Source organism: Aulonocara stuartgranti (genome assembly GCF_965226115.1).
Source record: "Aulonocara stuartgranti genome assembly, chromosome: 3".
Taxonomy (NCBI): Eukaryota; Metazoa; Chordata; class Actinopteri; order Cichliformes; family Cichlidae; genus Aulonocara; species Aulonocara stuartgranti.
The window spans coordinates 69,986,802-70,000,947 of NC_138941.1; the positions used below are offsets into that span (position 1 = coordinate 69,986,802).

The window sequence follows — 14,146 nt, forward strand, 5'->3', positions numbered from 1 at the left end:
CCTTTGGTTTCATAGACTGATCATCTCTGCAGTTTTATTCCAAGACTGCAGCACCCCTGTTAGCTTGTTGTTTAGTTTGTATTGGCTGTTGTTTGTGATATTTAATCAGTAGGAGTAATAAACTTTGTCTCTTCCTGATGTGTGTCTTTTATCCTGTCGCCATCTGCCCTCGTCTCTTTTCCGTCACCCCCAACCAGTCACAGCAGATGGCTGCCAAAACACCTATTGGATCAGTGCCTGTATAACCTACGATGGTGTAACAGCAGGCACGTGCAGGGGGGGGGGCTGGAGGGGCTTGAGCACCCGCCCCTTTCCTGATGGGTGCCCAGAGTGACCTTTTGTTGAGGCAACTTTTAAAAATTGTTTGCGGAGTCCTGTCTGTGCCCCTCAACAATAATATTTAACTATTAATCATAGTTTTGCTAAATAAAATGATCTGGCTTGCATCAGTCACATGATCACATTTAACCAATGATCGCCCTTGACGGCAGAACGCGCTGGTTACGAGCCGGGAATGAGCTCACAAAGAGCACGCGCATTTTTAGCGGTCCGGAGCTGTAGGAGAAACACAAGTTAACTCAGAGACACAGACTGATGCGACACAACCAGTAAGTAGGTGTACAGCGCACACTGTAGTGTGTAGCACACAGGAGTATCAGCTTATTATGTACACGTTGGTAAGTTGTCTTGTTGCAACTGACGAACTGAAACAAATGAGCGTGCTGTGTGTGCAACAGGGCGACAAACATTACCTGTCCTTTTATTAACTGCACAAGTAGTGCTGGTCATAGCTGCTGGCTACCTGTGTAAGGCTGTCATGTGTCTGTAGCTCTGTCACCGTTTTAGGGAACATATTTAGTTTTAAAGCAAGTTACATAGCTTTTCCTGCCTTTCTGGAGGGATTATATTCCACTAAAAAACGATCTAATATGCATGTCCACATAATTATGCATTATTATAATTATGATATATTAAAAAACACAAGCTGTATGTAACGTTGGACCCAAGAAATATAAGCTGGAGCGAATTTGACGACAGCCGAACTTTTATTTAATACTGTGCGTTTGTACAGGGACACAGACACTCCCGCTCTCTCTCTGCTGTCATGTCCGCCCTCCTCCTCCGACTGTCACTGCCAACATATAAAGAGACACAATCACTGTCAGATCCCAGCACACCTGTTCACCCCGCCCCTGCACCGCCCCGGGAGCTCACTGCGTCACCCCTCCTCTGCAGCTGGCCAGAGACCACACCCACGCCACACTGTATTTTAAAGAACATACATTAAGAAGCAGATTATATTAGATTTATATTTTAAATAAGACAAAATTTGGATTTTACAGCAGTAAAATTATTGTATCTCTACAGTTTAAACATGTAATAAGCTTTGCCCTGCACAGAGTGGATAGTGAAACAAATGGAATCATCATAAATACATTATTTCATATTTATTACTTCCCCCTCCTCATTGCTTTATTATTGTAGCTCTAGTAATAAATAATAATGTAAGGATTCTGGATCAGCACCGAGATGCCCAAAGTATATACAGTATTCTGAAGGTCTAAAATGTCACTGTGTGTGTGTGCATGTGTTTGTTTTATGTATATGGATTATTTTTAATTATTACTCATGATATGACATTGTCCAGACAGAATTTTATTGGAATTCCACGTGAAAGACCAACACAAAGTGGTGCACACGTGAGAAGTGGAACGAAAATCATACATGATTCCAAACATTTTTTACAAATAAATAACTGCAAAGTGGGGTGTGCATAATTATTCAGCCCCCTGAGTCAATACTTTGTAGAACCACCTTTTGCTGCAATTACCGCTGCCAGTCTTTTAGGGTCTGTCTCTACCAGCTTTGCACATCTACAGACTGAAATCTTTGCCCATTCTTCTTTGCAAAACAGCTCCAGCTCAGTCAGATTAGATGGACAGCGTTTGTGAACAGCAGTTTTCAGATCTTGCCACAGATTCTCGATTGGATTTAGATCTGGACTTTGACTGGGCCATTCTAACACATGGATATGTTTTGTTTTAAACCATTCCATTGTTGCCCTGGCTTTATGTTTAGGGTCATTGTCCTGCTGGAAGGTGAACCTCCGCCCCAGTCTCAAGTCTTTTGCAGACTCCAAGAGGTTTTCTTCCAAGATCGCCCTGTATTTGGCTCCATCCATCTTCCCATCAACTCTGACCAGCTTCCTGTCCCTGCTGAAGAGAAGCACCCCCAGAGCATGATGCTGCCACCACCATATTTGACAGTGGGGATGGTGTGTTCAGAGTGAGGTGCAGTGTTAGTTTTCCGCCACACATAGCGTTTTGCATTTTGGCCAAAAAGTTACATTTTGGTCTCATCTGACCAGAGCACTTTCTTCCACATGTTTGCTGTGTCCCCCACATGTTTGCTGTGTCCCCTACATGTTTGCTGTGTCCCCCACATGTTTGCTGTGTCCCCCACATGGCTTGTAGCAAACTGCAAACGGGACTTCTTATGGTTTGCTGTTAACAATGGCTTTCTTCTTGCCACTCTTCCATAAAGGCCAACTTTGTGCAGTGCACGACTAATAGTTGTCCTATGGACAGATTCCCCCACCTGAGCTGTAGATCTCTGCAGCTCGTCCAGAGTCACCATGGGCCTCTTGGCTGCATTTCTGATCAGCGCTCTCCTTGTTCGGCCTGTGAGTTTAGGTGGACGGCCTTGTCTTGGTAGGTTTACAGTTGTGCCATACTCCTTCCATTTCTGAATGATGGCTTGAACAGTGCTCCGTGGGATGTTCAAGGCTTGGGAAATCTTTTTGTAGCTTACGCCTGCTTTAAATTTCTCAATAACTTTATCCCTGACCTGTCTGGTGTGTTCTTTGGACTTCATGGTGTTGTTGCTCCCAATATTCTCTTAGACAACTTCTGAGGCCGTCACAGAGCAGCTGTATTTGTACTGACATTAGATTATACACAGGTGCACTCTATTTAGTCATTAGCACTCATCAGGCAACGTCTATGGGCAACTGACTGCACTCAGACCAAAGGGGGCTGAATAATTACGCACACCCCACTTTGCAGTTATTTGTAAAAAATGTTTGGAATCATGTATGATTTCCGTTCCACTTCTCACGTGGTCACCACTTTGTGTTGGTCTTTCACGTGGAATTCCAATAAAATTGATTCATGTTTGTGGCTGTAATGTGACAAAATGTGGAAAAATTCAAGGGGGCCGAATACTTTTGCTGTATTTAGCAACCAAGACTCTTCGGCATGCTCTTGTATTGCTTATAAGACTGTTCACTGCATCTGGAGGAGTGCTTGGAGTGGAAGGGTCAGAGATTAATTCATTCTCTGAAAAGCATTGAACACTAGCTTTCTCACCTAAGTGGTCAGAGAAGAAAGAAACAAAAAAGGACAGCTGTGGTTTATTGAACTGCAGTGGGAAGGATGGTCAACCAAGTGTCATGTTACACATGAAGAGTAGAAGTTCATCTTCAAGTTATACCATGTCAGTGACCTTCATGGTTCCTACATTCACATTGGATTTTCTAAAACAACACGTGCTGATTAATTTTATGAACGGCTGATAATCATTGACATTCACTTGTTTATCTCTTTGTAGTCTTGTACCTTGTAAAAGTTGTAAAGATTACTTTATACATTTTGTCGCTTAGAGTATTTTTGCTCTGAGTTATTAGAGGAATTCCATAATCAAAGGCAATTACTTCCTCAGTGCCAAAAACTTCCAGATATGTTCTTTCACAGCTGCTTAAACATCTGTATCTGAGCACACATTTTGATATTTGTCCTCTAAGCTCTGGTCAGTTGGTGGAAACACACATGCTCATGTTTTACTATCAGTTGACAATCATTGATACTCACTTGTTCTTCTCCTTGTACTGCATCTGAAGTCATAAAGATTACATTAGTCACTGATTCACTAGAATAAGGTTGAATCTAATGCTACAGTGACCTCCCCTCTGTACTGTGTAATATAAAAGTCAGTCAGGTTTGCAGATGACACACAGATACTGTTGAGTTTTCACTGACAGAATGGAGATCACGCTGTTTTTCTCGCTGTTGCTTCTGGTCTGCTCTGTTTCCACAAATCAGACAGAGGCAGATGATGAAATTCTTGACCAGCAGATTTCAAACCAGCAACCCTGTCCACAGGAAGTCCATGCTGTGCTCAGAGAGCTGACTGCCTCAGTGGCTGAACAGAAAGTGGAAATCAGGACCTTAAAACAAGAGAATAAAGGTAGAGTATGATGTCAGGTAGTGAGAAAAATGACAGCATGAGGAAACCTTCATATGAGCCCCTGTTACAGAGATATCAATGTCACTTCATGAATCTATCACTAACGTTTCTCATTAATTTTTTTATTTTTATTATTTATTCATTATTTATTCAATAATCTAACCTACTAAAAATGAAAAGATTCAAATGATGCAGATAAATAAAATTCATATTGACTTATTTATGTTCTTTTCTGTCAGACCATGTCGCAAAACTGAAAGACCTGGAAATGCAGAACGTTGAACTTCAGAGACAGAGGTCTGAAATTGACAAACTTAAACAGCAACAAATAATAAATAAATAAATAAACTTTATTTATAAAGCACACTAAAAAAACAAGGGTATACCAAGGTGCTTGACAAAAATAAAATAGGAAAAGGGAGATGGGAGGGAAAAGAGAAAGGACCTGGCACGTATCAATTATAAAAACCATCATAAGATATAAAAGTAGTTCACAAGCATAAAAAATGTACCAGCGCACACAAGTGTTAACTGGGTGGAAAGGCAAGATTAAAGAAATAAGTCTTAAGCCGTGATTTAAACAGTGGCATAGAGTCAGACGCCCGGATAGCGACAGGAAGGTTGTTCCATAAGACCGGGGCAGCTACAGCAAACGCGCGGTCACTGCGAGACTTCAGCCGAGAACGAGGTTGCTCCAGAAGAATTTGGGTAGCAGAGCTAAGTGCTCTGACAGGAGTGTGTAACCTGAGAAGCTCATTGAGGTAGCTCGGCGCAAAGTTATTAATGGTTTTGTAGGTGAAAAGTAATATTTTAAATTGAATACGGTGTTTAATTGGAAGCCAGTGCAAGCCAGCAAGAACAGGAGTGATGGAAGAAAACTTCCTGCTACCTGTCAAAAGGCGTGCCGCCGCATTCTGGACAGTCTGCAATCTAACGAGAAGGGTGGAGGAAAGGCCAATGTAAAGAGAGTTGCAGTTCATATCCAGAATCGGATTCTTTTGGTTATTACCCAAAGCTCGTGACCATAGGTGAAGGTGGGGACAAACTGATAGGAAAGAGCTCCTGCCAGCCACACAGCCACCTGCGACAATCACAGACATTTATCTACCGGCTTGACTGGCGGCTGCAAAACATTGCAAGATAATCTTGGTCAGGTATTCTTCCAGTCCACAACTTTACCACGAGTGTTGTTATATCAATTTAATTGTCCCACAAGGGGAAACTTGGGTGTAACAGCAGCAAGAAAACACATATACAAACAAACAGTACACATGACACAGAACAGAAACATACACAATTCTTACATATTTACATGAAGGACAATGGTTACCAAAAACTGAGTACCATACTGTTGTTAAATTAAATAAAATTAAATACAGATAAGAGGCAACCCTGGTTGTAGTGTGAATCGGTTGATAAAACAGTGCACGATACAGCGCTGATGTAAACATCTGTGTTTGTTGGGAGCAGTTCAGATTGTACAGTCTGACAGCTGCAGGGAGGAAGGACCTGCGGAAACGCTCCTTCATGCATCGAGGATGCAGCAGTCTGTCACTGAAGCAGCTCTGCAGTTCAGCAACATCTACATGCATGGGGCGGGAGATAAACTGCTGCTCCAACATACCACACTGTAAAAAATGACAGATGCCACCACAGAGTCATAGAAGGTCTTTAAAAGCGCTCCCTGGACTCCAAATGACCTCAGCCGCCTCAGCAGGTAGAGTCTGCTCTGACCCTTCCTGTAAAGAGCATCATCCCTGTACTTATACTTTTGTGTTGCTCTCTCATCACATCTTCATTATTCTCATCACTGCTTAAAACAACACACATCTTTTTTTAACTGTCCTTTCTCCAAAACAGAAAGTGGCATTACAGTTGTTTCAGGCTGAGAGACACAAAACGCTCTTCGTATTATCATTCATATATCATCCACACAACTATTTTATTTCTTTTTGTCCACTGGGCAGGTGACCTGCAGAATCATGTCTGCCCCAGCTGGATACCTTTTCACACACACCGTGACGTCAGACACACTCACAGTCACTTCATTCGTCAGACTTCTTTTAAGTTTGCAGCAGGCAACGCGACTGAGTATTGTGTCAAGATAAGTAGGAAGACCACGCTATAATGGACAGTTGAAGGAAAAGGTCAAATTTACAGGGAATCTTTTTGTTTTGTTTGTGGACAGAAAGATGAGAGTTTGATGTGTACATGGCTGTGAACAAAAATATAAATGTGGTGGATCATAAATTTGATTAGTTTTGAAGTTGTACATCTCTGTTCCTTACATTTCATGTCATGCCCTTATTAATGTTTTATTTGTTGCTTTGACTGTTTTCGAATAGAATATGCAGTGGGAATATAGAGGGAGATAAGTAGTGAAAGTTTTGCCTGGGTTGATTGTGCGTCGATCCATTGTTAATGCCTCAGGGCTCCAGTAGGTGGGTTCGCGCGCTTCCTCCTTCACTCAATACAGACGAGTGAGAGTGAGAGCTGCGTGTCTGTGCCGCTCTTTCACCTCTCCTCACTATTTCCCCTGTTTAAGGGCACAACATAAACACTGAGGCTTCAAAATGCAGCATCTACAACACTGTCACTCTGCCTCCACCATGGAGACCGTCTCCATGGTGATGAGTACAACTGGCAGCTGAAACTGTTGTGAACTTCTCCATGAGTCATATTTCCTGTTTCAGAGCTGCTGATTGGCTCTTTGGGCCCTTTACCTTCAGGAGGTCATGGACGAAGCACTGAAGTCGTTTATCACGTAAAAAATATTTTTAGTTTATAATAATTTGATAAATAATAAAATATTAATAAAAACTGGAAGTTTTTTTAGAACTTAGATTTTAAGCTATTTATGCCTTTTTTGCTGCTCCTTTTTAAACTTGTTCCTTTAAACTGTATTTATTCTTTTTAAAATATATTGGTTATTGCACTGTAGAGGCTGCTGAGGAACAGTATTTCGTTTCAGGCTGTGTAACACGAGATGACAATAACCAACTAGAAAGTGCATTTTCTGAAGAAACTGCAGTGTGAATGCTTGAATCTGAATGTATGCATTGAAATGAAATAATTACTGAATTTAAGTTAAAAATTTTGAATGAGATTAAAAAAAAACCCCGAATTTAACCTGAAAACAAAAGTGCTGAACTGCTAAAAGCTGAAGGTTACACAGAAGAAGAAGTTGGAAAAAAGCTGAAAATGTTTTAATTGTAAATTAGAAAACCCTAAGAAATGAGAAAAGAACATTTAGAGTCATAAAACATCTGAATGAATATTAAAAGGTCATATTCTTTGAATCACTGAATGACTAAAATGTGATCCCTCCACTTGGATCCACACAGTTTAAAAAGTTTAAATGTCTGAGCTTTGAAAGACAAGATGTTGGAAAGAGAACAACGATGGCGACGTTTTGAGGGTAAAATGATGGCTGTAACACTGTGGACACAGCAGCAGTTGAAAGAGAAGTGCTTAAGATGAATCTTGGCAGAGTGAGAGAGAGAGCTCGTTAAGCAGGCAGGTGTGAGCCTGGTTGCTATAGTGACTGCACCCAATGGCTCCATACACACGGACACAGACATGCGCCTCACTTTTGCTGCTTAAAATGAACAGAAAAGTCAGGCCCAAACAAATTCTTCCCAAATGAAAAGTATAGGTCGTATTGACAAAATTCTTTCACCGTGAGCGACAGCCATGTCTAGTCTACCAAATTCTCAGTTTTCATGCCTGTGGAGTTTATTATATGGACGTGGTGACAGTGGAAAGACACCATGCTCTTCTGATTTTCAAACGAACCTTCTGAGCCATTTTAACATTAGAGTCTATGGAAGAGTTGGAGGGAGGAGGCTGTGCATTGGTGACATTTATGAAAGAACCATAACACCTAGTACAATAGTAAACACATTGGATGAAAGAGGACAGCGATGGCTACGTTTTGAATGTTATTGAAAAGATAAATACAAGTTGAATAGTTGAATGTCTTGTCTTCGTTTTAAAGTTTGAATGGTGGCTGTGTAACACGAAATGACAATAACCAATAAAGTCTTGAGAGCTGCCATCATTGTTCCAGCAGGAGGCAGTAAAACACCAAACTGCACCTGTTGTGCTGAAAAGTTGTGAGCATGTGCAGTAACCCAGTAAGTTACCTGAATATCTCTCTCTCTCTCACACACACACACACACACACACAGTACTGATACTAATGACTCGCTCTCACATCTATTTGGGTTTAATGTCAGGGTATATTTGTGGATGAAAGTTTTGTAGGACACATGATGTGGACAGTCTGGTAATCCCAGAATATTTTAATGTAAGAAAACTCCAGACAGCTCTGGAGAAAGTTTCAGAGTAAAAGCCCTGGAGTGTTTTACATGTTATTCTGTTGGATTAAATCTGACGGAGCTGATTCATAAACACTTCACTGCCAGGTATCAGGTGACCTGCAGAGACTGATCCTACAAACACTCAGAAACAGAGTAAACCAAACTGCACCACAGTGATCAGACGAAACCTTCCTGACATGAACACAGCTCCTCAGTAAAAACTGTGAACCAGCAGAGAGACTACACCCAGCACCATACACCACCTCTCTGACACAGTACACCCTCGGGCAGGTGGTGTCCCCATAAACAGTGTGAGAAGCTCTGATTATTTACTATGTTCAAACAAACTGAGTGTCCACAAACGTCTGAGCTCACAGTGAGAGCTGCTGGCACAGTTTGGAGGTGTTCTGCCCCCTGCTGGACACACAGAGCTACAACATGAGGATCAGAGGAGGCTGGTGCTGCTTCACCTTTAGACACAAGAAGGAGGTCAAAAAATGTAGAAACAGAGATTGTTTTTAAACCTGTAAAGGGGGAAATCCTGACGAACCAATCCACAGCCAGAAAAGAAGTCTAACTCTGTGCTGCTCCAATCAGGAATCAGCTCTGTTACTGTGTGAGTGTGTAAAGTCACAGAGTAGCTGGTTTCAAATGTATCTATAAAGTTTATTCACATTTTATTTAGGCTTCAAAAAACAGTCCAAGTTTATTTCTTTGGACTTTGTTCGCTTAGCGCCACCTGGAGGACAGTCAGCTCCCTGCAGCAGCTCTGGAGGACTGTTAACTGATGAAGAGCTCGGACTGCACAGCCTGCTTCATCACCGACTTCTTTAAATAAACATGACCACAATCAGTCGCAGCACCTCAGACAAACGTTTGTTACACAGCAGCCGCCTTCACACTGACTGAGCTCCATCACAGCTTCAGAGCTCAGCTTACTAAAGTCAAAGTTTATTTCCTCTCAGGTTTCTTACTTTCAGTAAAGTTTCACTGTTAGAGCCCTGACCAGCATCCTGCAGCATCTGGAGCAGCTGTGTGGTGCTGTCATGGCAATAAGGATCCAAATCTGTGGGGATGTTTCCAGCAGGGGTTATAACCTGCAGCCAGCAAGGTGTGCCTAATAAAGTGGCCGTGTTTATGTCACAGTGCAGCAGCATCAGAAAACGGTGGTTTACATCTCTGTTACAGGAGACCTGAAGAGTTAAAACACCAGAGAAGAAAATCTAAACGTTACACAAAGAACATAAAAGAAGTAAACTTCATAAAAACTTCACAAATGATGCTTTAAATGAAAAATAAATCCCTGTAAATAATTCAACAGGTCACATGTTAGAACCACCTTAACTAAACTCTGTAGCCGGTCACTGTGGTTTGTCCCAGCAGCTCTTAGGAAACAAACTGCTAACTTCAGTGTCAGCACACACTGTTAGTAAACTATGCAACACTGAATTCAGGTTTCAGTTGTGTTAAGTTGTGAAGTTGTGATGAAAGTCTTCTTACTGACACAGGTAGGATGGTCAGGCGTCCTCTGTTCCTTCACCGTTCATGAACTGTCACTTATAAAATGCTGCCAAACATCAACTACACTCAATAACTAAACGTGTGCAGGTTAAAGTGATGGACGCCCAGATCTGCACTCCAAATACAAACAGACTAAAGGTGTTTCCTCCAGAAACAAAGACAATATTTACAAAGGTCTCACAGGTAAATTGTGAGCGATCACAGCAGCATCTCATCCTGACTAACAGCTTTTAGATGCAGGGAGAGCGTCGTGGTTCAGAGGTGGTTCAGCAGATGATGAAGGCCTTTCTGTTGCATTGTGTAGTGCTGTGGAGGCCATGATGGTCGACTGGGTCTGCTTCTACTGAACTCACAAACACTTCTGAGGTATTTACACCTGAAGCCTCATTGAATGTGAGTCAGAAACAAACGGCTCAGCTGTGATTAATGGATGTTTCCCTGCATTTCTATTTTCACACAGTTTATTTCTTACAGCAGGAAAACTGAACAGAATGTATGTAAGAGGTCAGAGTGAGGATGACGTCACTTAATACAGGAAATACATGTTTGTCTGTTTTGATGATGAAGGACTTCTTCAGCTCTGTAAACAGCTACACTTGAGAGGACAGAGGTGATTTCATGGATCAATAACAATGTGTTTATCAGCTTTCATCATCGCAGTGCAGACATGACGTCAGATCTATCAGAGTGAAGGCCGTCTCTCTGATGACGTCACAGAGCAGAGTCCTTCTGTCCAATAAAGGATCTCAGATCAGCTGCTGCCATCTTGTGGCCACAGTTGGTTACTGTCTCTGAAAGTTGTCTCATGTTTCCTGTTGTCCTGCTAACAAAGGCTGGAGCTCATCATGCTGAGAGGGCAGCAGCATTTTGTGGCTCTTCACACATGTTCATTATATTCTGATGATCCTGGATGGAGACAAACTACAGATAAGTGTGTTCAGCCCAACTAGTTTATCTCATTACAGCAGTTTGATGTTTCCCTTTGAATCCCCCTGAAGATCCTGACAGTGAAGCACGTACATAATACTCCAGCCTTTCAACTCTGAGCTTATTTAGTTCTATTAATACACTGAAATCTCATTTGTGTCATGAAGAAAGTCTTTAATCAAACAGAATTCAAAGATCAGAAACATTTCATATATGGAGTTAAACATGAATCATTGTTTCAACAACATATTTATTGTTGTCATAAACAGACAAGAAGACAACAACAAACTGCTCCTCCCATTCAACACATGTCAGTCCATATCCCAGCAAACTAAATCATCTCCATTTACACATCAAATAGAAACATGAATCACTTGTAATGATTAGAAACTTGATAGAATTTCAAATCTAGTTTGGGGAGTCATTCAGTGAGAAACAGTGAAATGATTTTCCATGTGAAAAGGTGGACAGCAGAAACAGAAAGAAAGAGTGAAACTAAAAGAGAAACAAAGAGCTTTGGAACAACGAGGCAGCAGGAGGACAGCTGCAGTTTAACAGCTTCAACTCACTGACAGGAAACAACATTAGAAACATCATCATCCTCAACTCATCTGCTGCACTGACACTGACACCTTCAACGGACACACCTTCACTTTACCACCAGTGCGAATGTATGGAAACATCCTGTGAGTGAAAGTGTGTGTGAAGGTGTGTATGTGTGTGTTAGTATCAGGATCAGAGAACGACAGCTTTCCTCTGTTCCAGTCCAGATTCACTCTGATCCTCTGGAGCTTCTTCTCTACTGAGAGAGCAGTGAGAGGAGCTGATGGTGAGAATGCTGAGTATTTACCTTCATAGAACCATATTATCCATAATCCAAACATCATGCCCAGTCCCTTCCTCTGCACAGACTCTGCTAACACACCCAGTCCCCACCATGTACTGTCTCCAACTTCAACATCCCAGCTGTGAGTCCCTGAGTTAAAGCCCTCAGAGCCCAGGACAGAGCCGTAATAATCAATCCTCTCTGGATTATCAGGAAGCTGCTGCTTCTCTCCTCCATATCTCACACTGGTCAGATCTTCAGACAGGATGAGTTCTGGATAAGCAGTGTTTGGGTCCAGAATGAGAGGAGTGTAGGAGACCATGTCCTTCATGTTGTTCCAGATGTTGAAGGTCAGGTTGCCCAGGTGTTTGGCCTGGTCTATCAGAGCTCCAGAGGGCAGCTGTGGATCATCCAGCAGGGGGCAGCGCTGGACTCTTTCCACTGCAGCCTTGTAGTTGTGCAGGAATGAGACGTCTTCAGCTCTCAGCTCCTCCTCTGTGGCTCTGACTGTGTCTGAAAGAGCTGCTATCTCTCTGCTCAGAGCCTCCATCTTCTCCTTCATCATCCCACTCTTCTGCTCCTCTTCCTCCCTCAGTGCAGCCACCCTGGCCTCCTCTTCCTCTGCTAGAAACTGCTGAAGCTTCTTAAACTGCTCCTTAATCTGCCTCTCTGTGTGTCGGGCCTGGACCTTAATGTGTTCTGCTGTTTGATCAAACTTCACTTGAACTTCTTCACAAACCTTTAACTTCTTCTTTAAGGGCTCCAGAGTTTCCTGAAGTTCCTTCTTGTGTTGTTGTGCAGCTTCATCGATGGGTCTGACTCTGTGATTGGTGTGTTTTTCTGAGGCACAGCAGACGAGACACACTGGCTGCTGATGGTCCAGACAGAAGAGTTTGAGTTTCTCAGAGTGCAGACTGCAGAGAGCCTCTGAAGCTCTCTGATCTCTCTCCTGTAAGAACGACTCACACAGGTTCTTTAAAGCCAGATTTAAAGGTGGTTCTTCCCTTGAAGATCTTCTGTTACAAACTGGACACTCGTGTGTTGGTCTCTCTCTCCACCATCTCTTCAGACAGTCTTTACAGAAGCTGTGGCTACATGACAGAATAACAGGATCTCTGAAGACCTCCTGACAGACCGGACAGCAGAGATCCTCCTCTGATCTGGAAGCCATTGAGTCTGTGAGTGAAGCTGAAAACAGCAGACAGGAAGTACAGTCAGTCCTGGCTCCCCTCCCTCCTCTACCACCTTCACTGAAACTTGCTTTGAGTCGTGTTTTTGCTCAAACTCACATTCAGTGTGTGGAGCGTCAGCAGCTTGAAGCAGCAGTGTTGGAGTTTTCCACTTTTCTCTCCTGTAGCTGGACTCACTCAGAGGAAGCTGCTAGTTTGGTCTGAGCTCAGTCTGATCGTCTGTGCGTCTCTCTGTACTGAGGACGAAGAACTTCCTGTTTCCTGATTTGTCACATTTGAGTGACGTGAGGGGAGGAGACAAATGTTGCTGTTTGACTTTTAACTAAGGTGTGTTTCAATCCTGCCTGCAGCTCAAAAGCTGTAAAACAGGTTTTGTCTTTTCACCTCCACAGGTCACAACATGAAACCTGTTGTGAAGTTTATAAAATAAAGTGTCACTCGGTGGTGCAGCTGTTTGTCAGCTTCTATTTTAGACTTTGTTCTGGTTCTTGTTCAGGTTCCCAGCAGTGGGAGTGTAATGCAGTCACACACACACAGGTGGTGTTAAGGTGGATTCACTTAGTTACAGACAGTGGTGTTATTTCCTGTAACTAAGGGTGTGTTTCACTCCAAAGTTCAGACATTAACCTGCCAGAAGCTGTAAAAGTTACTGATAAAGAGCTTTTCTCTCAGAAAGCAGAAAGAAAAGAAATAAGTGTAAAGAGTGCAGCAAAATGTTTTAGTGTGAGCTGGTTCATCTGATCTGGTTGTGTAAAAGTCACTGCATGACACTGAGTTTTACTTCTGTCACGATTAGTGGAGCGGACTCAGGCGCAGACCACAAGTTTCTTCAAATCAAAAGTGAATTTATTTACAGTGTTCTCCACGGTGACACACACACACACACACACACACACACACACACACACACACACAACGGTGTCTGGGAAAAAGGGTTCCAGGGTCCGGGAGTGAAAGGGGCAGGAGTCCAGGGAGGGGAGATTTCCATACAGCCCTCGCAACCACACACAGCTCCTCTTCTTTCCTCCATCACTCTTGCTCACGCTCAGTCACCGTGCACAGGGAAAACAGGTCCAGGGGAAATCTATACACAGACAGAGAAACAGTTAGTCTCC

The 14,146-nt window shown here is 42.6% G+C and overlaps 2 protein-coding genes across 2 annotated transcripts in view; one reads left to right on the plus strand and one right to left on the minus strand.

Annotated features, from left to right (window-relative positions):
• Nucleotides 1-14,146, plus strand: part of LOC309693309 (hemicentin-2-like) — a 1,543,010-nt gene that overhangs the window by 592,323 nt on the left and 936,541 nt on the right. The gene's annotated exons all lie outside the window — the stretch shown is intronic.
• On the minus strand, nucleotides 11,186-13,101 carry LOC309694837 (nuclear factor 7, ovary-like). The gene has a single exon (XM_082515080.1). The coding sequence runs from the start codon at nucleotides 13,010-13,012 to the stop codon at nucleotides 11,618-11,620; it is 1,395 nt and encodes a 464-aa protein (XP_082371206.1). The 5' UTR covers nucleotides 13,013-13,101; the 3' UTR covers nucleotides 11,186-11,617.

Bases quoted from the DNA above. Each gene is read 5' to 3' on its own strand.
- LOC309694837 (XM_082515080.1), bottom strand. From the start codon at position 13,012: ATGGCTTCCAGATCAGAGGAGGATCTCTGCTGTCCGGTCTGTCAGGAG.